At 37.3% G+C, this 23425-nt stretch overlaps 1 protein-coding gene across 6 annotated transcripts in view; it reads left to right on the forward strand.

Annotated features, from left to right (window-relative positions):
• Positions 1-878: 878 nt before the first annotated feature.
• The window catches only part of Asph (Aspartyl beta-hydroxylase), a 265429-nt gene continuing 242882 nt past the window's right edge, over positions 879-23425 (forward strand). For all 6 annotated transcript variants that reach the window (XR_016547704.1, XM_090386374.1, XM_090386376.1 and 3 more), the window contains exon 1: positions 879-1021. Coding sequence is in view for 5 of the 6 variants with exons in the window: in XM_090386374.1 (XP_090242500.1) it covers positions 967-1021 (55 nt within the window). In the remaining variant the exon portion in view is untranslated. The remainder of the gene's footprint in view (positions 1022-23425) is intronic.

Genomic DNA, 23425 nt, shown 5'->3' on the forward strand with positions numbered 1-23425 from the left:
TTAACCCTAACTCGCTCCTTTTTTTGAACCTGTAGCTGTGTTTGTTACAGTTGGATCTCCTACTCTTAATGTCATTAGTGCCAATGTAGAAGAATATCACCTTTTATGCCCTTAAAAGATGATCCTTGGCAGACATAACTATCCCGTGTATCCTTTCTGTACACATTGTACTCCCTAAATTCCAATTCAGTCAAATCGACCACAGAACACAAGCAGTTTACAGACATATATCTACCCAGGGGCTCACATCTTGTGAGTATGGGCTTGGCACACCCAGGGTCCTCAGCTAGATATCATCATTCTTCCCTTTGACTTTTGACTCTCTCTCTCTCAGGATAACTCTGGAATTTTTTTTTTTTTTTTTTTTTGATGGTGCTGCATAAGCCTCAGGCTCCCTTGCACCATGTAGCTAATAATAATAATAATAATAATAATAATAATAATAATAATAATAATAATAATAATATATATATATGGCACATTATGGCCTAAGTGCTTATTCGCATAAAACACAACCACTCAACCTAATAATTATCGGGTTTGTCCGTATACGTCCCAGTTACGCATGCAAATGTTTTGGCAAAACGTTTATTGTTGGTTGCTGGAGCAATTTCAATGATGAACAGAGAATTCGGTGAAATTCACTTCAGTTTAGAGCGTCTTGCAATGTTTTTAGGGCAAAAAGGAAAAAAAAAAAAAGATGATAAAGTGATGATGGTGTTGTACATTTAATTTTCGTAAAGTCGGTGGATATTAAATATTTAGAGCTATTATTAACCTTAATTATAATATGTTTGCTGACTTTGGGCTCTAAAATTGTTTCATATCTCTTCTATAGGAGAAGTGCAAAGTAATTTTCTCGTTATGTGGCTAAGGATTGCTTGCACGTTTTTGTGTGTGGTTGCCGTCCAGTTTGGTATTTCATTTTCATTATATTTTTAAAAGTTATTTTAAAGTTTTGATTTAATGTCGGACAAAGAGCCCAGGAAACGGAAAAAGAAGAGAGAAGGACAGAAACGAGGTATAATATTCTAGTTTTGTTAAAGCAGACGGCATATCTGATCCCTAGTACTGGCCTTTTTCTGAGCCTATTTATGTACAGCTCCGGACGTGATCACTATTTCGGGATGTCACTGTCATTTTGTGATTAAATTGAAAATTATTTTCAGACAGAGTTTAAGAAATCAGGTTTATCAATGGAAAAATGTTGCTGATGAAATTTATCAAGGATATCACGTGGCGTATTATAAATATAATTAAAACAGATACCTTTGTCCACTTAGGTTGATTTATTGTAAAAGTTACAATTTTTTTTTAGAAATTTAACGACACAGTACCAACTGAACTAATATGGCGTAGTTTCTAAATTCGAATGTGGAAAATTCTGGATAAGGGTCCTCATTAATTGAAGGATACTCGCGGTGTAGATGCAGTTTTAAAATGGGTGAAGACGATTCCCAATCCAGGATTCCATAGTAGAATTCAAAAACGTCAACTGAAGAAGTGTAGGCCTATATATATATATATATATTGTGTTCTTACCGAAGACTATAAAAATATTTGGTAAAGTTTAGCGTAATAGGTACCTGTCGGGTGTGCAACGTTAATGCTTATTGCACATAGGGCAATTAGGCATTATACGTGCATGAAATTATATTAGTCAATTTTATTTAATGGTATATATCGTAAGGAATTAGGTGTGTGTGTGTGTGTATATATATATATATATATATTGGGTTGTTAAAATTAAAGTATCCCTATGTAGAGGGCTCATGGAGCGAGTTCTAAGGCTCGTACTGAAGATAAATTTGGACAACAGGTACAGTCATTATTCTTCTTCTTGATGATTCCCTTCTACTTCTGACTCTCTCTCTCTCTCCCTCCCTCCCCCTCAGGGTAACTCAGAATTTTTTTTTTAGCTGGTGTAGCATAAGCCTCGGGCTTCCTTGCACTATATGGCTAGTAATAATAATAATAAAGAATGTGCTTGCCATTTATTGGAAAAATAAATTAGTTATGAAATTTGTCACTGTATGGTATGTAACTATCTTAGTTACGATTGTGCAAATAATGTAAGTTATTTCCACAGCGCCATTATTTAGCTCTATTGTACTGTATAAAAGCAAATCAGTCTCTTCAAAATCAAACAGTAGATGTTTGCCTGCACTACAGCAGCAATGCCAACGTTGAAAGAAAAGGCACTATTAGAGAAACTGTACTATCCGAACAGTAACAGTGCAGGTGCGGATAGAGAATTCTGAATTCTCACACAGTCTATCAGAGAGACTGTTTGTGCTGTCCACAAAATAATTGTGAAATCTGGAGTGACAGGACATCTTGGTGTTCAACCAGGTAGAGGTCGAAAATGAGTGGACTCCTTTCATGTTGAAGATGTGGCTATCGCTGTCGTGGATTTATCAGGTCAATCTCCCATGTGGTAGCGCAAGTGTGCCAGCTGTTTCTCATGAAGCGGACATGCCGTATTCCACAGTAAGGCTAGTAATGCGTCAAGTGTTGCGGTACTATCCTTACAAGATGCACATGCTACAGCAGCTAAAGCATGGTGATGCAGATATTCATTTCACATATGCACTTCAGTTTCTGGCACGAATGACAGTGGATATCACTTGACTATGGAACACCCTTTGGAGTGATGAAGCCCACTTCTGCTTAAATGGACAAGTGAATACCACAACTGTCGCATTTGGGTAACAGAACCCTTGAGTTATTCAAGTGGTCCCGTTGCATTCTCCAAAAGTGACAGTGTGGTGTGGATTTATGGCCACATTCATGATTGGGCCATATTTTTTGAACAGGTAACACTGACTGGATCCCACACCTGTTCCATCACTGGACAGCGATATTATGAAATGTTGGCAAATTTCGCAATACCAGAGCTGCAACAACGTGGGTGCCTTCAGGATACCATATTCATACAAGATGATGTACCACCCCACATCCACCGTTGTGTCCAAAGATTGCTAAGGCAACACTTTACAGACAAACGGGTCATCAGCCATTGTTTCCAGACATCTTGGCCACTCCGATCACAGGACCTCACCCCACGCGACTTCTGGTTGTGGGGTTTTTTGAAGTACCAGGTGTATCAGGAAGGATGTCAAACTCTGGCAGATTTGAAGGACAGCATTAGACATCATGTGCTGGCTATTCCAGTTGATGTGTTACGTTCTGCTGTAGAAATGCTGTTCTTCGAATGGAAACTGGTTGACCAAAATGGAGGGCACATTGAACAATTGTGGCACCTGAATTGTATTGCCACAGCACCATATAGTGGCAAATTTTGTAACAAATTTTTTTTTTCCAATAAATGGCGAGCGCATTCTTCATTATACTTGTCCAAATTTCTCCTCAGTACGAGCCTTAGAACTTGCTCCAGAGCCCTCTACATAGGGATATGTTAATTTTAACATATCCCTATATATATAATATATATACACACACATGATTAATACAAATAAATTGTACCATACAAATTAATACCATATAGATATTAAACATTTTATAAGACAGCTGGCCATAGGGCAAGGTTTCCCAAACTTACAATAATTGTGTACCCCTTTCTTGGGTGAAGATAATTTAGGGATTAGTTTTAATAATACAGTAATACCCCGAAGTTACGCGATAGGTGGGTCCGACGAAAATCGCGTAAGTCGGGGTACAACTTTGCATATAAATACATATAAATTTTGCTTAATTGGGACCAAGGACTAACATACACACTAGTTTAGAAGAAAAATATTAATAAAATTGCAGTTCTTTATACATATTAATACAAAATATGTATTAAAAAAACAAATTACTTACGTTAAAAAGTTATTTCGATGTCAATGGCTTCATAAAATCTAACAAATTCGTCTGACGACACAGCGCGTTCTTTTTTTCACGCAGAATTTCTTCGTAGCAAGCTAATAATTTTTTTTATTCCTTGCTTTGTAGCTATAACGCGTTCTACGTTGGAGTCTATGTTTTCTAAAATTTTTAAGCCCTTTACAATTGAGCCCTTTTCAATTTTCAACTTGTCAAGTTTGCAATTGTCATGTGCTTTTCGCCGTTGCTTCATTTAGGCCTGTAGCACGTGCAATATCACATGGTCTTTCATTTCGCTCAAAGCGTTTCACAATTTCATATTTTTTCTCTATCGACAGAGGCGGACTGGCCATAAGCCTTACCGGGGAAACCCCGGTGGGCCAGTGTGATTTTGGCCATAAACCATAGTATGAGGCCACTATAAATTTTCCCGGGTAAGAATTTTTGATCCAGTCCGCCTCTGTTTATCGATAATTGCTTTTCTTTTTCTCTCTGAATCTGCAGTGTCTTCACCAGGACGCTTCCTTTTCACACCTTTTAATTAAGTATTTTACTCATTTTTAGGGAATAAAGCACAATTACAAAACGAGGAGGCATGCTTGATACGCATAAATAAAGCTGCGCGCATGTAGCAACTGAATAAACAACACCATAAAGGCAGAGATACACTATTAACACCTCACATTTCTAGGGGTTACTACCATAAAACAATAAAAGTCCAGTTGCGTTTCTGCTAGTGAAATCTGTTATAAACTGGTAGTAAACTCGATCTAATTGCATTTGCGATTATACCGATAGCTGGAATTGTGTTGGTTTTTACGTTATTATGGTGAAATGTGTTTCCCCTTCACTGATATAAAAAACATAAAAGCAGCAAAGTTGAATTTTGTTCATCTTTCGCTCTCATTCTCCGCCGTTGCACCGTATATCGATAACATATGAAAAACGACCTTGAAGATAGTGGGCGGCAGCGTTGCCAAACGAAAAAATCAAGAACCGCGTAACTCCGAGTTCGCGTAAGTCGGGGTATTACTGTACTATTTTATCTGGACTAGAGTAATGGTATTAATTTATAAATATATTACACATATACACACACACTATAAATAATAATAAAAATCAGCAAACATTCTGGCATGACAGCATAGATATATATGGGGATTTGTACCAGTCCCAAATTAAAGTATGCATGTTAGCCAGTGAAGAAAGCACATTTTTAATACATATTTTGGTATTAAAATATGTAAATGAAATATAAATTGTTATGTACCAAGTATTTATTTTTTTAATGTTTTACACAATTAACAACGTTCACTGAGTACTAAAGGTTAGTATCCAGTGAATGTTGAGTACTAAAGGATTAGTCAAATTTAACAAAGTTTGCCTTTTGAAAAGAGACTGTCCTGGCATTCTAATATTAACCCAATTACTGTCCATATGTACAGTACAGTAGAGTTCATTTGCAGAAAGGGGAGACAACAAGCAGTAAACAAATAGTATAATTATCAAGTGATTACTTCCCGCAGATGTTTTAAAAAACATTGCTTGGGTCACTATATGTAAACACACACACACACACACACACACACACACACAGTGAACTAATATGCATATATCGGATCATATAATTAAGAGTGTAGTCCAATAAAATTAGATGGAAGTAAAAAAATAAAACAAAATAACATAAAAAACCAAGTATTATATAGCTCTATCATCTTATTATGATTCAATAAACTGAAGTTATGATTGGAATAAGAGAAGAGCTTTACAGACTATAAAGTAATTACCTGTACATATTATCTGTATTACCTGTACTTGTTAAGTTATTCTGGCAGAATTACTTAACAAGTACAGGTTACTGTTGAAAAAAAAGCCATGAATTAGGGTTGAATTTGAAAGTGTCTGCAATTCTGCCTAGACACGATAGGAGGGAGTATATGATGAGAGCCTTGTCGATCAGTTTGGCCCTGGAAAGATTGTGCAAGGCTCAAAGGGTAGGATTTTTTTCCGCCTGGTCTGTACTGTTAACCGGAGAGACTGCATCTACGGGATGGGATACACTTAAATAGAAAGGGTGCAAGAATATTTGCTGATGCTATCGAGGCAGTGTTAGGTGGGTCAGAAAACTGCTAGCTTGGGGGTGATACAAGGACTAATAGATTAACAGTAGCTGCTGGCAGAGGTGAAAGTGATTCTTGCAATGCTTCTATTAGAATGAGCAGCAGCCTGGAAAACAAGATGCAGGGTATTTCAGAGACTGCTGGGAGTCATTGCGGTACAAGTAAACACGTGGGTTGGGCTAGGGTAGCTAAGAATAGGAACAGGTGCATGTATACTTGCATATACCCCAATGCTAGGGGTTTGGTAAGTAAATTTGATGAATTTGAGGTGTTGGTCAAAACATCAAAGGCAGATATTGTTGGGATATCAGAGATGTGGTGTCACACAGATATAAGGAATACAGAACTGGAATTTCTGGGGTACAATGTGGATAGGAAGGGTGGAGGGGGGCTATGCTATTAGTTAAGAAACATAAAATCCAAGGAAGTGCAGCCACTCGACATCACTGGACAGTCCAGTGTCAAGTCAGTTTGGTGTGACATAAGCACTAGAAGTTCAAAATTCAGAGTAGGAGTGTGTAATAGGCCTAATGACTCTGATGAGTATAATAAAAAACTGTACAGGAAATAGAGTGGGCCAGTAAATCAGAGAGAGTTATAATGGGGGATTTTAATTTCCTGGATATTGACTGGAATTTGTGGGTTGGTCACTTGCACACTAGCAAGGCTTTTGTGGATTTATTGGGTGATTGTTTTCTACATCAGCATGTTCTGGAGGCAGCTAGAGGGAGTAATACTCTTGATCTGATTATCAGTAGTGATTCTTCATGCATCAAGAATCTGCAGATAAAGGAAGCACTAGGTGGCAGTGATCACAGTGTTCTGAAGTGGGCTTTACTCAAAGGGCTAACTACCATCAGGGATAAAGGGAAGGGTATTTGCTTTTGTAAAGGCGACTACATTGGTCTGAGACAGTATTTAAATTCTATACGGTGGGACCAACCGACGATGTAAGCGACAGCAAATTCAAAATGGGAAGCATTCAAAGAATTAATCTTGGAAGCTACTAGGCTTTGCATACCAACTAAGAAATATTGTTCAAGGTTTAGGCCTAAATGTTAAACTTGTTAACAGGAGAGACTGCTTCTACAGGGATGGGATACACTTAAAAAAAGGGTGCAAGAATATTTGCTAATGCTATCGAGGCAGTGTTAAGTGGGTCGGAAAACTGCTAGCTTTGGGGGAGACAAAGACTAATAGATTAACAGTAGCCACTGGCAGAGGTGAAAGAGATTCTTGCACTGCTTCTATTGGAATGAGCAGAAGCCTGAAAAACAAGATGCAGGATATTTCAGAGACTGCTGGGAGTCATTGCGGTACAAGTAAACACGTGTGTTGTGTTAGGGTAGCTAAGAATAGAAACATGTGCATGTATACTTGCGTGTACACCAATGCTAGGAGTTTAGTAAATAAATTTGATGAATTTGAGGTATTGCTCAAAACATCAAAGGCAGATATTGTTGGGATATCAGAGACGTGGTGTCACGCAGATATAAGGAATGCAGAACTGGAATTTGGAGAGTACAACGTCTACAGAAAGGATACACAGGATAGGGAGGGAGGAGGGATTATGCTATTAGTTAAGAAACACAAAATCCAAGGAAGTGAAGCCAGTCGACATCACTGGACAGTGCAGTGTCGAGTCAGTTTGGTGTGACATAAGCATTGGGAGATCAAAATTGAGAGTAGGAGTGTGCTATATGCCTAATGACTCTGATGAGTATAATAAGAAACTGTACAGGGAAATAGAGTGGTCCAGTAAATCAGAGTCTTATAATGGGGGATTTTAATTTCCCAGATATTGAATGGAATTTGGGGGCTGGTTACTCACACACTAGCAAGGCTTTTGTGGATTTATTGGATGATTGTTTTCTACGTCAGCATGTTCAGGAGGCAACTAGAGGGGAGTAATACTCTTGATTTGATTATCAGTAGTGATTCTTCATGCATTAAGAATCTGCAGATAAAGGAACCACTAGGGGGCAGTGATCACAGCGTGCTGAAGTGGGATTTACTCAAAGAGGTAACTACCATTAGGGCTAAAGGGAAGGGTTATTGCTTTCGTAAAGACGACTACGATGGACTGAGACAGTATTTAAATTCTATACAGTGGGACCAACTGATGATATTACCAACAGCAAATTCAAAATGGGAAGCATTCAAAGAACTTATCTTGGAAGCTACTAGGCTTTACATACCAACTAAGAAATATTGTTTAAGGTTTAGGCCTAAATGGATGTCAGATGAACTAATGAGACATATGGCAGAGAAGAAAAATGCATGGGATACATACAAATTAACACGTGACACAGAAAGCTATGGTAGATACAAGTTGATCTGTGACCAAGTTACAAAGGAAGTTAGGTAGGCAAAGGCAGATTACGAGAAATGTTTGGCAAGGGATGCAAAGAAAAACAGCAAAGAGTTCTTTACTTATGTAAACTCTAGAAGGAAGGGATGAATCAGATTGGTCCACGATATCGATGGGTCAACTGTTGATGATCCTGCTCAGGTAGCTAACAAACTAAATGAATATTTTGCATCGACATTCACACATGAGGAGTTGGTCAGCGAGGGGAATGCCAGAGGTGTATTCAACTCTGGCAGTAAGCTAGAGAATCTTGTAATAACTGAGAGTAAAGTGGAGGAGAAATTGTTGAAGATAAACACAAGAAAGGGACCTGGGGTGAATGGGATCTATCCAGTTATATTTAAAGGAGGCAGCAAAGGAAGTAAGCAAACCCTTAGCCATAATTATGAGAGCTTCCTTGGACTCAGGGGAGGTACCCACAGACTGGAGATGTGAAAATGTGACCCCAATTCACAAAGGAGGATCAAAGGCTGACACAAGTAATTATAGACCTGTGAGTTTAACTTCTGTTCCAGGAAAATTGATGGAGGCACTGGTTAAAGAAGCACTGTAGGATCATCTAGACAAGACTTCAGTTATAGCTCGGACACAGCATGGTTTTGTTAACGGGAAGTCTTGCCTGGCCAATTTGATTGGATACTATGATGCAGTCACAAAAGAACTGGATGCAGGGAATAACTTTGATATTATATATTTGGATCTTAGAAAGGCTTTTGATAATGTTGCACATGGAAGACTGCTGCACAAATTGGAGCAGTGTGGCATTGGAGGCAAATTGCTGCTATGGATAAAGGGATGGTTGAGTGGGAGAAGACAGAGTGGTAATCAATGGACACTGCTCTTCGTGGACTAATGTTATTAGTGGTGTCCCCCAGGGTTCAGTGTTGGGTCCATTGTTGTTTTCTGTATTTATAAATGATATTGATGATGGTATATCAGGCTTAATGTTCAAGTTTGCAGACGATACGAAGGTCGGCAGGGTTGTAAAGGACACTAATGACAGTACTCTGCTGCAACAGGATCTAGAAAAGTTGAACAGATGGACTGAGAGGTGACAAATGAAGTTTAATATTGACAAATGTAAAGTACTACATATGCGAAGCAGTAACCCCAGAGTAACGTATCAACTCTGTGGTACTACACTGACAGTGGTAGAGAATGAAAAGGACCTGGGGGTAATTGTGCAGGCAGATATGAAGTTTTCTGAGCAGTGCAAGAGTAGTTCGTGGTGTCTTGTCAATGATACACAGGAATTTTTCTAGCAGGGATAAGGAGGTCATTATCCCCTTGTAAAGACAATGGTCACGCCACACCTTGATTACTGTATTCAGGTCTGGAGACCTCATTTTAAGAAAGATGTAGAGCTGTTGGAACGAGTACAGAGAAGGGCAACAAGATTAGTGAATGGAACGAAGGGTTGCTCTTATGAAGAAAGGCTTAAGTTTTGCAGATTACAGTGTCTGGAGAAAGGCATTATCAAAAATTTGAAACTTTGATATGCACCTGCGAGGTGATCTGATTGAGGTGTATAAAGCCTTGAATGGTTTGAGCATGTTCAATGCTGATGGGATTCTTCCTCTTGCTGAGAATAATCACCTGAGGGCATAAATTCAAATTGAGGAAAGATAGTTGTAGGATAGATGTGCAGAAGTTCACCTTTAGCCAGCCGGTAGTTGATTGGTGGAACAGACTTCCATTAAGACTGAGCTGGACAAGTATTTGGAATGAACGGAGGGGTAAAATGGGAGTTTTTTTTTTTTTTTTTTTGGCTGATGCTGCATAAGCTTGCTTTCTTGCATCATATGTCTCTACTAATTCTAATATAAAGGGTTGGGGTTTTCAAGTTTTGATTGAATAAAGCAGCTGATTCAGTTAACCAGTGATTCCTATAAGTGGAATCTGCTGTATTAAATTTTAATGAATTGTTCTCTGCAGCTAAAAAAAACTGTGATAAAGTAAAATAAAAAAAATTGCTGTGTACCCTTTAAAACTCTTTTGTGACTTTCATGGGATACACATACCACACTTTGGGAAACAGTGCTCAAAGGGATAAGATTTTTATATGCTGAATTGAAGAAAACCTTAAAAAGGACGTATACAGTGACTGTATACCTTGTTATATTAGGAAAATTGCCATTAGAATATGAATTTGTCTGAAACAATAAATGGTAATTTAAGTCATGTGTTTAGTACATATGCTAGACTTTTGTAAGTTACATTTTAAAACCATTTAAAACAGGTTAAGTTAGTTGGTTGATAAAAGTAATTATGGTTAGTTAAACATAATTACTTATCAACTCTTAAGTTTTTAAATAAAGAATACTAAAACTAAAGTAACATGTGAAGTGAAAAATATGTTTATTCTATTGTTTCTGTATCTGAAAAAATTTGTTAAATTTCAATAACAACAATTTAACAATTTGTTAAATTTCAAAATTTGCATCAGATAGTTTTGTCTGTCTTGAAATATCTCTGCAGCACTAAATATTCTTTCTGCATGAGCTGATAATGGCAATACTCGTTTGGCTGCATAAAAGTAATTTTGTATTTGGAGAGATGTTTTATGGAGTGTTATTATAATTGGCTAAATAGTTAGGGAGTTCCATATTTCCATTGTCAAGGCCTGTTTTGAAAAAAGATCAGATTCACATTTGATTTCCAAAACATAGTCAGCAATGATATATTTTCAGCCCTTTTAAGTTTAAAATTGGGGCACAAGGACTGCTACAATATGATAACACTCTGTTTTTGTTGAAGAAACTTGTAAATCTAAATATAGAAAAAAAAAATTGCATATTTGATATTTATAATGTTACATAAGGGTTATATTTGTTGCTTTGCAATTCTCAGATTGTTGTGATAGTTTTCATGTATATTATAGCAAGACCTCTCTGCCACACAGAGCTGGATTTAAACTTGTTGCGTCCCTAAGCTATTGAGGTGAACAGTAAGAGGCCTCTCTTACTGTTCACCTCTTCACCTGTGACAATATTAAAAAACAATTTTTTAAGATGGAGTGAGGCCACTTGTAATGTGAGGCCCTAAACTTGTCTAGCTTATATGTAAATCCAGTCCTGCTGCCACATCTGCTGTAGTGTCTCAATATTTCATCTGACATCCATTTAGGTCTAAGGAATTTGCTGTTGTTAACGTCATCAGTTGTCCCATTGCACACAATTTAAATCTGGGTTCGAGCCCGTCACCACCAAATACGGAGGATGCGGAAAGGTCAGGGAATGACCACCGCATATCCCGGAGCAATATGGCCTTAGTTGCTAATGCTCCTAAAAAAAAACCCAAACAAACAAACAATTTAAATCTGTATGAGATCGCTGTAGTCATCCTTACAAAAGCAAAAGCCTTTTTCTTTAATCACGACTGTAGTAATGTCTTTAATTAATATACATGGCTCCACCAGCTTCAATTTGCTAGTTATATGTACCCAGCAGGTAGAGATGTTCAGGCTTACTACTTATTTACCTACTATAGAGACTATTTTTGGGGACTGTGTGAGGAGTATATCAGCATTTTTACTTGTTCAGCTCTAGTGATAGTGTATAGCGTTATTTATAATGCAGCCCCGAGGCTTCCCCCCAACTCCACATCAAGCATTGTGATGAATACAAACTCTGTAAAGGCCAGATTTATGTAAGTTAGTGTGGGGTTATGTTGTTCATCCGGCATTTTAGCCTAGGGGCCTATGTTTTCACACAAAAACCTCTCTAATTTACCATCCAGTGCCATGAGGAGCTGTGCTGTGCAGTACGGAATATGAAGCACTGGTGGGGTGAACCCTGTGGTAACAGGGAGAGCTCAGTAAAAAAAAAGAAAAAAAAAAAAAAGTGAAAATTAGAAGGTAGTAGTGGGGAGATAGGAAGTGGGACAAGATTAAAGGGATTAGAGTGGTGAGGTCCAATCTTCCTTACATTTTGAAGGTACAGCTGTAAAATGGTGTTTGCAGCCCAGCCACTAGTTAGTACACCGGACAAAACCTATGGTAACTCTCAAGGAGGCTTCTGGAGCAACTAGAGTATAATCTCGCTGCTTCTACTCTGCCAGATAGTGACTGGGGGGGAGTCCGGGTAGTGTGTATGTGGGGACATTGTCGAGGCTACATTATTATTATTATTATTAGCGATATGGTGCAAGGAAGCCTGAGGCTTATGCTGCACCAGCCAAAAAAAATTTCTGAATTTACCCGAGAGAGAGAGAGAGAGAGAGAGAGAGAGAGAGAGAGAGAGAGAGAGAGAGAGAGAGAGAGAGAGAGAGAGAGAAGGGAATCACCAAGAAAGAGCAGAATGATGATATCCAGCTCAGGACCCTGGGTGTGCCAAGCCCATACTCACCAGATGTCAGCCCCTGGGGTGATGTTAAGGAGTTATGTTATGTCAAGGAGCTGGATATATTCTTGCCATATGCATGCCATATCCAAAAATTTCATTACTTTACAGTTTATGTAGGTTAGTGAGTGTTCATGTAGTGTTAGCTGGATATATTCCAGCTAATACTACACTACACTATAGATATACAGTGAAACTTCCCTTTAACGGACAGTCATGGGGAACGAAAATTTGTCCGTTAGAGAGGTGTCCGCTAACAAGAAGTCTGAGGGAGAAAAAAAAAGAAAGAAAGAAAAATCGTTAAACGTTTAATGTAAAATTAAATTAAAATGTATACAGATTTTGCACAATATTTTTGTAAATAATATACATACAATTGTGCTATGCATATTATGACTTTATCTTAAGAAAAATACATACAGTAATCACTTATTTTCTTCTGCACCTTCTTCCGGCTGATAATTTTGTTTTCAACATTTGTTTGGAGTGAAGAAACCATCGAAAGTCCTTCAGTAAGATACTTCAGCGGCGAAAAACATTTTTAAACGATTGATTTGTACGAGCGCTTCTTCCATTTTCATCGGTGGTTCGTCGTTAACATGTTCTTCGACAGAATGACCTCCTTCCATTTCTTCATCCTCATGAGGAACTTCTTGAAAAATATCGATGATAATGTCATTGATATCTAGAGCACCGTCTTCTGTAGTGTTCGAGTCTATATCTTTGTAACCAGGGTCACTTGTAGCGGAAGTATCGTACATTATCAATAGATGTTGAAGTTCTTGTTCTTCTTGGTGCTCCACATTGCTGTTCACAACTTCAATTTTTGCGTTTGAGAAGCCAGACTTTACAAGACAGTTCACGACAGTTTGTTTTCTAATTGCGTTTACTGAAGAGGAAATCCATTGAATCGCATCTAGGATGCTGATTTTCTTTGCAAGGTCACTCGCACATGTTACATCGTTCATGTTTGCAGTGAGATGTCTTAAAACACGTTTTCTGTAGTGAAGTTTAAAATTTTTTATTATCCCTTGATCCAAGGGATGACACTCTGCAGATGTGTTTGGTGGCAGAAAAACGATTTGAATGTTGGACAATTCAATGTGCGGGTGAGATGCAGCATTATCCATGAAAAGAATAATTTTTCTGTTTTGACGAATTATGTTTTGGTTAAAATGACTTATCCATTCGCTCATGGTATCTCGTGTCATCCACGCTTTTTTATTAGACTTCCAGTCAACATTCAAAAGATTCAACTTTATGCCCTTGAAACAACGAGGATTTTGTGGTTTTCCTATAATAAGTGGTTGTTCAAAGTCTCCCAGCATATTTGTACACAATAGTACAGTCAAGCGTTACTTAGAAATTTTTCTGCCCTGGCACTTTTCGTTTTTTAGACTCGTTGCTTTTTCAGGAAGAGCTTTAAAAAACAACCCTGTTTCGTCACAGTTGTAAATATCCTTAGCTTCAAAATCACGACATAAATCTTCCAATTTGACGGTCCACTCTGTTACAACCCCAGTATCAACAGATCCACCTTCACCACTTATGGTTTTCCAAGGAATTTTATGCCGAGTTTTGAACTTGTCTAGCCATCCCACAGAAGCTTTGAACTCATTTACTCCCATAGATTTCGCCACCTTCAAAGCCTTTTCCCTAATAATAGGCCCATTAATGGGAATTTTTTTAGCATGTGCGCAACAAACTTGAAGTCCAACAGTTTTCGGGAATGATTTTTGAACTTGATCATTTACGTGTTGCCAAAATTGTTTGAGCAGTTCATTTTTTTTTCTTTAGGATGTCGCTTACCTGCGTCTTCCCGATTTTGAATTTTGCAGCGAGATTGCGAACACTATTTTTTTGCCGATCATACGCATTAATGAGTTCGACTTTTAAAGTTAAATGTTTACGAGAAGACATTGTGCACTTCACACGACACTGAACAAAACTGAAAACTGAAACTCAAAAGACGAAAGGCCGACCAAATCCCCCCCCCCCCCCAATACACACACCGAATTCATCAGAAGTTTTACACGTGCCTTAAAATTCTTGAAAAAGGGTTTAGAAATGCGACGTAAACCTTGATAAAATTCAGAGAATCGGAAATAGAAAATAAGCACGTGATTGAGGCAGTACGTGGAAGAAACTTTCCTAGAAAAAGGGCCGTGAGCTCGCCCGCTGTCCGTTATGGGGAGATCAAATTAAGTGCTAATCTAAATGAAACAGTGCAGATTGCCTGTCCGCGTCCGTTACAGAGAATGTCCGCTAGACAGAAGCTGCAAACACGTTAAAACCAATGGAGGTGAGTTGGGGAATTTGAAAATGTCCGTTGTAGAGAGATGTCCGTTAACGAGAGGTGTCCGTTAGGAGAAGTTTCACTGTATATTAAAATCTCTCTTCCACATGCTGTCAAATTCATCTGTTGCCTCTATCGTTCTCCCAACTGCTCTAATCACTTGGAACTCTGACTTCCTCCAGTCCAACTTTTTCTAATGGGGCCCCCAACTTTTCTTACTGTTGAATACACCATGAATTATCAAACTAATAGAGCAAACTTATCTGCAAAAAGATCTAAACCTCCCAAACACTTCCTCGTTCATTTCACAAACATATGTGGTCTCAGTTCTAATCTCGATAATGTCCATTTCCACTTCCAGTCTATCAAACAACATGTACTTTTTCTGAGAATCCCAGTTATCGGTTGATTCAACCTCTACTCATCTCAGTTGTCTGAATTATTTGTTGTATGATTCCTTTCGCTTCAAAGGTGGTACTTGTGCATATATCCATTCTGATATCCCTGTCAGAGACAGTAATTTGGACTCTTCTCTTTTTGATCTTCTCTGGCTTAAAATCTCTATCATATGCTGTCAAATTCATCTGTTGCCTCTCATTCTCCCAACTGCACTAATCACTTGGAACTCTTTGAAACTTGACTTCCTCCAGTCCAACTTTCCTAACAGTGAGATATTTTCCTTGGTGATTTCAATTTTCACAACTCCAGCTGGCTTCCATTTTCTAGTCATAGAAACACAGCTGGTCAAGACTTTTACAATTACTAATGACTTCACACAGATTGTTCATTTACCTATGAGAATACTAGACAATTCTAACACATAGCCTTGATCCTTTTTTGATCTTTTGTGGGGAAAAAAAAGATCTCTTGATCTTTTTTTCCCCCACAAACAACCCTTCTAAGTACACTGTCAAGGTGAGTAGTTCTTTAGAACCCTCAGATCACAACTTGGTAATGGTCTCTTCTCCAGTGGAGCTTTTCTCTTGTAGCAATTCCCAACCTTGTGTTGTTTGGCAGTACAAGAATGCAAAATGGGATGATCTGCGAGATTTCTTTTCCTTGGTTGGATTACTGTTTCAAAACTTCTGATGTCAACATTTGCTCAGATAGTGTCAGTGAAATTATTTTTCTATGGATTGAATCCTTTATTCCACACTCCGCCTTAAAATCTCATCCTTTATTCTTTTTTTTTTTTCCCAATAAATGTGCTAAGGCTGTTAGCATTAGTAGAGGCATTTGATGCAAGAAATCAAGCTTATGCAGCATCAGCCAAAAAAAAAAAAAAAAAACCACTTCCACTTCACCCCTCTGTTCATTCGAAATACCTGTCCAGCTGAGCCTTAAACTTATTTAGGCTATCAACTTCCACGACAAGGGAAGTCTGTTCCACCAACCAACCACCCTCTGGCTAAAGGCAAAAGGAGTATGTTGCATTTTGTAATTGGCTTGTTTTGAAATTTTCAGTTTCATTTTCTGCCTACACCAAAGCTCACAACAATTGTAAAGTAGTTATTAATCAGCCTAAAGTAGATTTCGCATAGGCCAAGAGTAGAAAACTTGCTTTTGGTCCAAATGGTAGCCAAGCATTCTGGTCTCTTGCTAAAGCTATTGACTGCAACTTTTGCCCATCTCTGTTCCCACCTCTGTCAAAACCATATGGTCTACTGCCACTTCAGCCAAGGATAAAACTGACCTATTAACTTCTTATTTTTCTTCCAACTTGTGTATTAATGAGCTTAGTAAATGACCTGCCACCATTCCCAGTATGCTCAATTCAATGCCTACTGTGGTCTTCCGTCAAAAGGATGTCAGAAGGATTTTGATGAACCTTGATGCTAAGAAAGCTCCAGGTCCTGATAGAATTTCTCAACTTGTGCTCCTGAACGTACTCCTGTTCTGTGTTGCCTTTTTTCACTTTCTTATTCCATAGGTGTTTATCCTTCTGCTTAGAAATTTTCTCATATCCAGCCAGTTCTTAAAAAGGGTGACAAATCCCTCCCATCCAGTTATCCCATTGGAATTACTTCTACTCTTTCTAAAGTAATAGAAAAATCAATTAACCGCCAACTCTTAAACTATCTAGAAACCTTCCATCTTATCAACAATCGCCAGTATGGATTCATTTAGTGTTGATTCACTGGTAATATCCTGGCTTATGTTACCCATCTATGGACAAATTCAATGGAAAATGTAGGACAAAGTGTTACAAATACAGTAGAACCCAGATAAGTTTTCCAAGGGACTGGTGGTTTAGAACTTCTTACGACGGAAAACTTCTTAGAAGGGGAAAATGACGGAAGATTATGAAATATTAATTACACAAAAAAAAAATGAAAAGATACACGTATGTAAGTTAAAGTTGATTTTAACAACTTTCAGAATTTATAAATATATTACTCTGCCTGTGGGAAACATTTTTAAACTAAAGATTTCTAATTGCTTAACATTCTGTTCATTAAACTCATTACCAGGTTGGAAGGATGAACTCTAAAGGAGATCATCCTTCCAACTATAACCCTTCAAATGAGAAAAACAATATAATTAGTATAATCAGTATAATTAATAATAAATATTTGTAGCATTAAAATAAAGCTGCCAAGGAGGGATGAATAATTAGGGCCACTAAGGTAGAGACAAAAATATGGTTATTCTTTAAAGGATTGCCAAAAATACTAATCTACAGAAATAAATACAAGTATTATAAATTCAGTTTTCAGCATACCTTAAAAGGTCACAATTACAATAAGACTCAGCAACAATCCACTAAGTAATTCAGAACTGTTCAAAACCATCAGAATTTAATGGCAAACACTTCACGTGGTTGACAATATCCAATTATGGATAATGATGAAAACAATTGCAATATGTCACTTCCATTATATCAAAAACTAAAAAGGTTTTAGGGCTGAAAGCCTCAGACTATGGAAAATTCACTGATTGAACAAGTTAGTGCATAGCATCATTTTAGTTCATAGTAAATCAACTAAGTAGGTGAAATGGCATCGTTTTTGTTACATCTCATATTGTGGTATCCACTGAGTATTCGGTGGTACCCTTCACGAGTTCCCTGATATTGCACTACCTTGAATAGACAACTCTTCACCAGTGAAGAAGACTAATGTTACTTATTCTCGGTGGATACTACCACCCCGATCCTGGGCAGATACCACCACCACTCAGGGGTGGTGGTGGTATCCACCGAGAATAAGTAACATTAGCTTTCTCCACTGGCGAAGCGTTGTCTATTTGAAGTAGTGCAATACCAGGGCAACTCGTGAAGGCCTTCACAATATGAGATTTAACAAAAATGATGCCATTTCATTTACTTTGGTGATTTATTACAAACTAAAATGATGCTATGTACTAACTTGTTCGATTACCAAAGTGTTTATATTATTTAATTTTTTTTATATAGAAAAATAAATAATTTTATATTTAAAAAATGTATTAAGTGCTAAAATGTCATTATAATAATACACTGTGTATCCTTTATCACATACTTCTTATGCAGGAAAGCTTTTTATCTAGGAAAATAACATTTCAATATATGGAGTTGATAATGGGAATTAAGAAACCAAACCTAGAACCGAGAAAAATTCTTATGTGGTAATTTCTTATCCGGGTTCTGCTATACTTAGTTGTATTAATAATATCATATTATTATTTCTATTTGTAGTATCTCTCATGTCAAATGCCAGACAACATTGTAAAACAAAGACATTTATTATACGAACTGTTTACAGGTATATATACATTAATGGTATTCATTCACAATGATGGAGTTCAAGAGCGAATTAACAATATGTATATATGCATATCCAGATAACATGATCAGTCATCATAGTTAAATATGATATTTAATTCATTTATATTTTTAGTGATTAAACTTAATAAAAACCACAATGCCACTGATTAAAATCCATCATATTCTATTATCAGAGTTTCTTTTGCTCAACATCTATTAGACAAATAAATTCCCATTGACTTTATGCCTTAAAATCTCCAAAAAAACTAACATTTTTCTACCATGTACCATTATTTCTTTTAATTCCTAGTAGTCCTGAACTGCTTCATCTTATTATTCATCAATTTTCAAGCTAATTTCTGATCAATATTATTTCATTATTATACATTTCATACCTCTAGTAATCATAGTAATCATTACACAATCAATTCACACTCCATTAACATTACACATAGGTCTGGTCAGTTCTTTTCCTAAATTTAATAAAGTGCTAAATATCTCTGATCTCAAGATATCTTTTGGAGCCTTTCCTGGAACTCATCAGCTATTCTGTAATCCACTTTCCTGCTTAACTAAGACTTTCCCCTCTTCTCTTCTTGACAGAATTTCACACCTTTCCAGTTACACTTTACTCTCTTCAAATCACAATATGAGATATACTTCTTTACCAGCTGGCACCCTCATATCACTTTGTATCACTCCCGTAGCATACTTAATTCCACAACCTTTTCCCATCATTTTTTTTTTCTCTCTCTCCTCACTCAACATCACCCATTTTTTCTCTCCAACCTCTATCACACTTTCACAACTGCATTTCTTCTTTTACACACCCCTTCTTTGCACACAAAAACCCTATACAGTTGGTCGTCGACTTACGACCGACTTCTGTTCTGACTGACCGGTCGTAAGTCGATCTGGTCGTATGTCGGCCATATATTTATTAACAGTATTTTTTAACCTTCCTAATCTTTTTATCATCTTTATAAATTATTTTTATAATCTTTTAAATTTTTATCATTTTTATTTTTAATTTTAAATACAGCAATGTTTTTATCTTTTACTTAGCGATACTTTACTAGGCGTAGAAACGAAGGTATCTCTCTCTATGAGCTTAAATTCAAACGTTCTCTACATTTTAATTGGTTTATTATTCGTACTGTTTATAAAAAAAAAAAAAAAAACTACAATCTATAATTATATTGTACATAATGTGAAAAATAATACTGTGCATAATGTACTGTAAACACTAAAATTAATGTAAAAATTAATACAAATGAAATTTACAAAATCAATTTTTAATCTTTGCTTGTGCTGGGTTGTGCATTGTCAGGGTCATGTTCTTGGGTTGAGGTAGGAGATGTTTATTTATAGAGACATTATGCAAAGCAAATCTTTTTTTTAAAACGCTTAAACCACCCAGTACTAACCTGAAAATCTTCAGCATAATCGTCTCCGGGGCGTGATTTTAAACTCTGAAAAACAAACTTCTAGCCTTTGCTTGCACTGTGTGAAGGCTCATGGGTGTATTTTTTTTTGTATCAAATCTTCCATCCACATAAACAACAATTTCTCCATTTCATGGATGGGTTCCTGTCGTTGTTTGGTTAAAATTGTAGACATAATAGGTGCAGTATCGTCGATACCATGGAATGTGATAATTTCAAGTCACGTGCTATCGTATTCACTTTCTTTCCGCTTTCATACTGCTGGATAATTTTCGTTTTACACTCCAAATCAATAGTTTTCCTTGACTTCTTAGCTGACGTATATGTAGATGAAGACATTTTCCTTTTACTAAACATATTATGCATATTTCAGTGGAATTTTAATTAATACACCACACGCAACAGATGCTTAATAGCGACTGGGTGTATGTGAGAGAGAGAGAGAGCGACTGAGTGTATGTGCCTGGTGCTGTCCTCAGGCCTCCCGTTATCAACGTGCCTCCTCACCTGGGTTATGGGTGTCCTCAGTAGTGATTTCCTGATTTATTATTAATTTATTCGTTATTTATTATATATATTTTTTTGGTGGTCGTAAGTGCGGCCGGTCGTAAGTCGCATAGGTCGTAAGTCGACGACCAAGTGTATACTTCTCTTTAATTTACATGTCTCCGCCTAATTTATACAGGCCCAAGCACTACGCAGTTTCTTAAGTTATATTTTTTTCATACCTTGTTTACCTGAAACTTGTTTTCCAGTACACAGAATCCTTTCATCTATCCCACTAGACCCCTACTTTCAAAACTTTTAGAACAAGGGCGTGCCAATGCCTCTCCCAAAATAACTGAGTGCATCATCAATCGGCAGTATGACAGAGGAATTAAGTGAACATGGACCCCCTTCATGCACACCATTTTAAATCTAGCATTCTTCCACTTTGTTGTGCCAATTGTTCCGTTCAGCCTGCTCTCTCTAACCAAAATATCTCTGAATACATAGTTGTTTTTCTTTGTTTGTAAACTTACTTTCTTTCCATCCACTATTCTACAGGCAACCCTCGTATAACATGGTACTTCTACAACACGGTTTCGCTCTAACACTGTTGATAAATCACGGCAATCCTTGCACAACACGGTACTTATATAACACGGTTAGAGAATTTCGGTAAACCTCACATAACGGTATTTTTGAGCTTTTGTGCGGGGGAAACCCTCCTATTATGTTGGATGCAGTTTTTTAACGTTTCCACTCTTTTTGAATCCTTGCTGTTGACTCGCTAGTCAAAAAAAAAAATTATTGAGAAATCCCTGTATTTTATTTTGTTGGGAAATTCTTGTGTTACATTCTGTGCTATTGAACCTGTACTTGTTGAAAAATCTAGATTTCAAAGTTTTATTACTATTGGATAGGGGGAACAGGCAGTTTTCCCCACTCATGATCATTTACTCTTTGCTCTCATTCTGATTTTACAGTTTTTTCTTACATTTTATATTATCTATTTTTTATTATTATTTTTTTCCGTGTGTTAAGTTATTTTTTTTTTTTTCCCCACATATCCATTCTCTTTCTCATACCAGGGTGTGGAATGTCGGTGTGTGGTGAGGTTAGTGAAAAATACTGCATTAAAGTTAAAAAAAAAAAAATGTTAAAGTTAACCTAGGCATAATTAGTTTAAATTTATAAAACAGCTAAAATAAGGGTTAGTCTTAACATAACTTACTAAAATTAAAGTTGTGTACTTCCTTGCTCACACCATGCTTCCTTTCATTCTTTCAAGCAATCAATTCATTTATATGATTTCTTTCTCTCAGCACTACTACCCCAGGCTTCCCAACTTACTGGCCCCGGGTGCCAAGCGTTTTCCAAGTGATCAAGTGATTTAAAGTGATTCTAGAGTGCGCTTCTCAATTATACTTAGTTTACTATATTTATAGCGATCTTAATTTTTTAGTACTCCATAAGTAAGTTTTGCTAAAAGGATCTAGCAAACTAACAGAAAGGAAAGTCACCTTTCTTTTTTCTCTTATCTCAAACTAACCACCAACCCTACTAACTTATAGCAGCTGCTTGGTCACTTGGTGGCACTGCTCTTGCCTCCTCGTGGTGGGGCTGGAAACCTGGGAGTTGGAAGGTACGCTCCCAGGGCTAAAAGAGCAAATCATGAGTAGTAAAGTCACTACTTCCCAAGGGACTTCAGAAAAGATCCCACCAAATCGGCTTGATGAAGAACCAGAAAATACTGCCAAAAGGCAAAGAACAGACAGCTCCAAACCATCACTGATTCCTTTGTTCCTAATCATCCACTCCACTGGAGAGGAGACACTAGGAAAGAAATCCCCATTTTTCATCCAAAAAGTCTTGGAAGGACTAGCCGGAACACCAAAAACGGTCAGGCGACTCCGATCTGGGGATTTATTAGTCGAAACGTCTAGTACTAGACATTCAGAAAAGCTACTGAATGTATCAAACTTTGGAGGTATACCAGTAGTGGTCACCCCCCATAACACTTTAAACTCTTCGCGGGGAGTAATCTCCGAATGGGACCTCTTACACGTTACTGAAGAGGAAATCAGCAAAGAACTCCAAAATCAAGGAGTGACAAATGTAAGACGGATTTCTATTCGGAGAGATGGAAATGTAATACCTACCAAAACCTTAATCCTGACATTTAACACACCAAAAATCCCATGCACTGTAAAAGCAGGATATTTGAACTGCCAAGTAAAAGTATATATTCCAAATCCTTTGCGCTGTTTCAAGTGTCAACAATTTGGACACTCGCAAACAGCATGTAGAAACACACCGACATGCGCTAAATGTGGATCCAAAGAACATCAGATTGATGAGTGCCCAGCCGCAGCCCCAAAGTGTCCAAATTGTAAAGGAGAACATCCCGCATACTCCAGAGCATGTGATAGATGGAAAAAAGAAAAAGAAATACAAAACAGAGCACAATATTACATACCAAGAAGCAAGAAAAATGATACAGCCAACCATAACCAATAGACCAACGTACGCACAAGTAACAACTAAATTTAAATCAGTGGAATGTCAAACCGAAATCTCAGTTCCTCCAAATGAATCTTTTTCTCCACAAGTCAAACACTTACTCCAAGCAAAGCAACAAGATAAACAAGAGAAAACAGTAAACACACCCATCTCAATCCCCTCAGATTCTCCAACCTTGCAACAGTGTAAGAGTAATAGCAGACCACAAAATCACGAACCTAACTCAGAATTTATGGAATTTGAGAAACCTGGAAAGATAGATGACGATACGTTG

This window comes from Mastigoproctus giganteus, chromosome 12 (genome assembly GCF_048544385.1).
Source record: "Mastigoproctus giganteus isolate SK-2022 chromosome 12, ASM4854438v1, whole genome shotgun sequence".
Taxonomy (NCBI): domain Eukaryota; kingdom Metazoa; phylum Arthropoda; class Arachnida; order Uropygi; family Thelyphonidae; genus Mastigoproctus; species Mastigoproctus giganteus.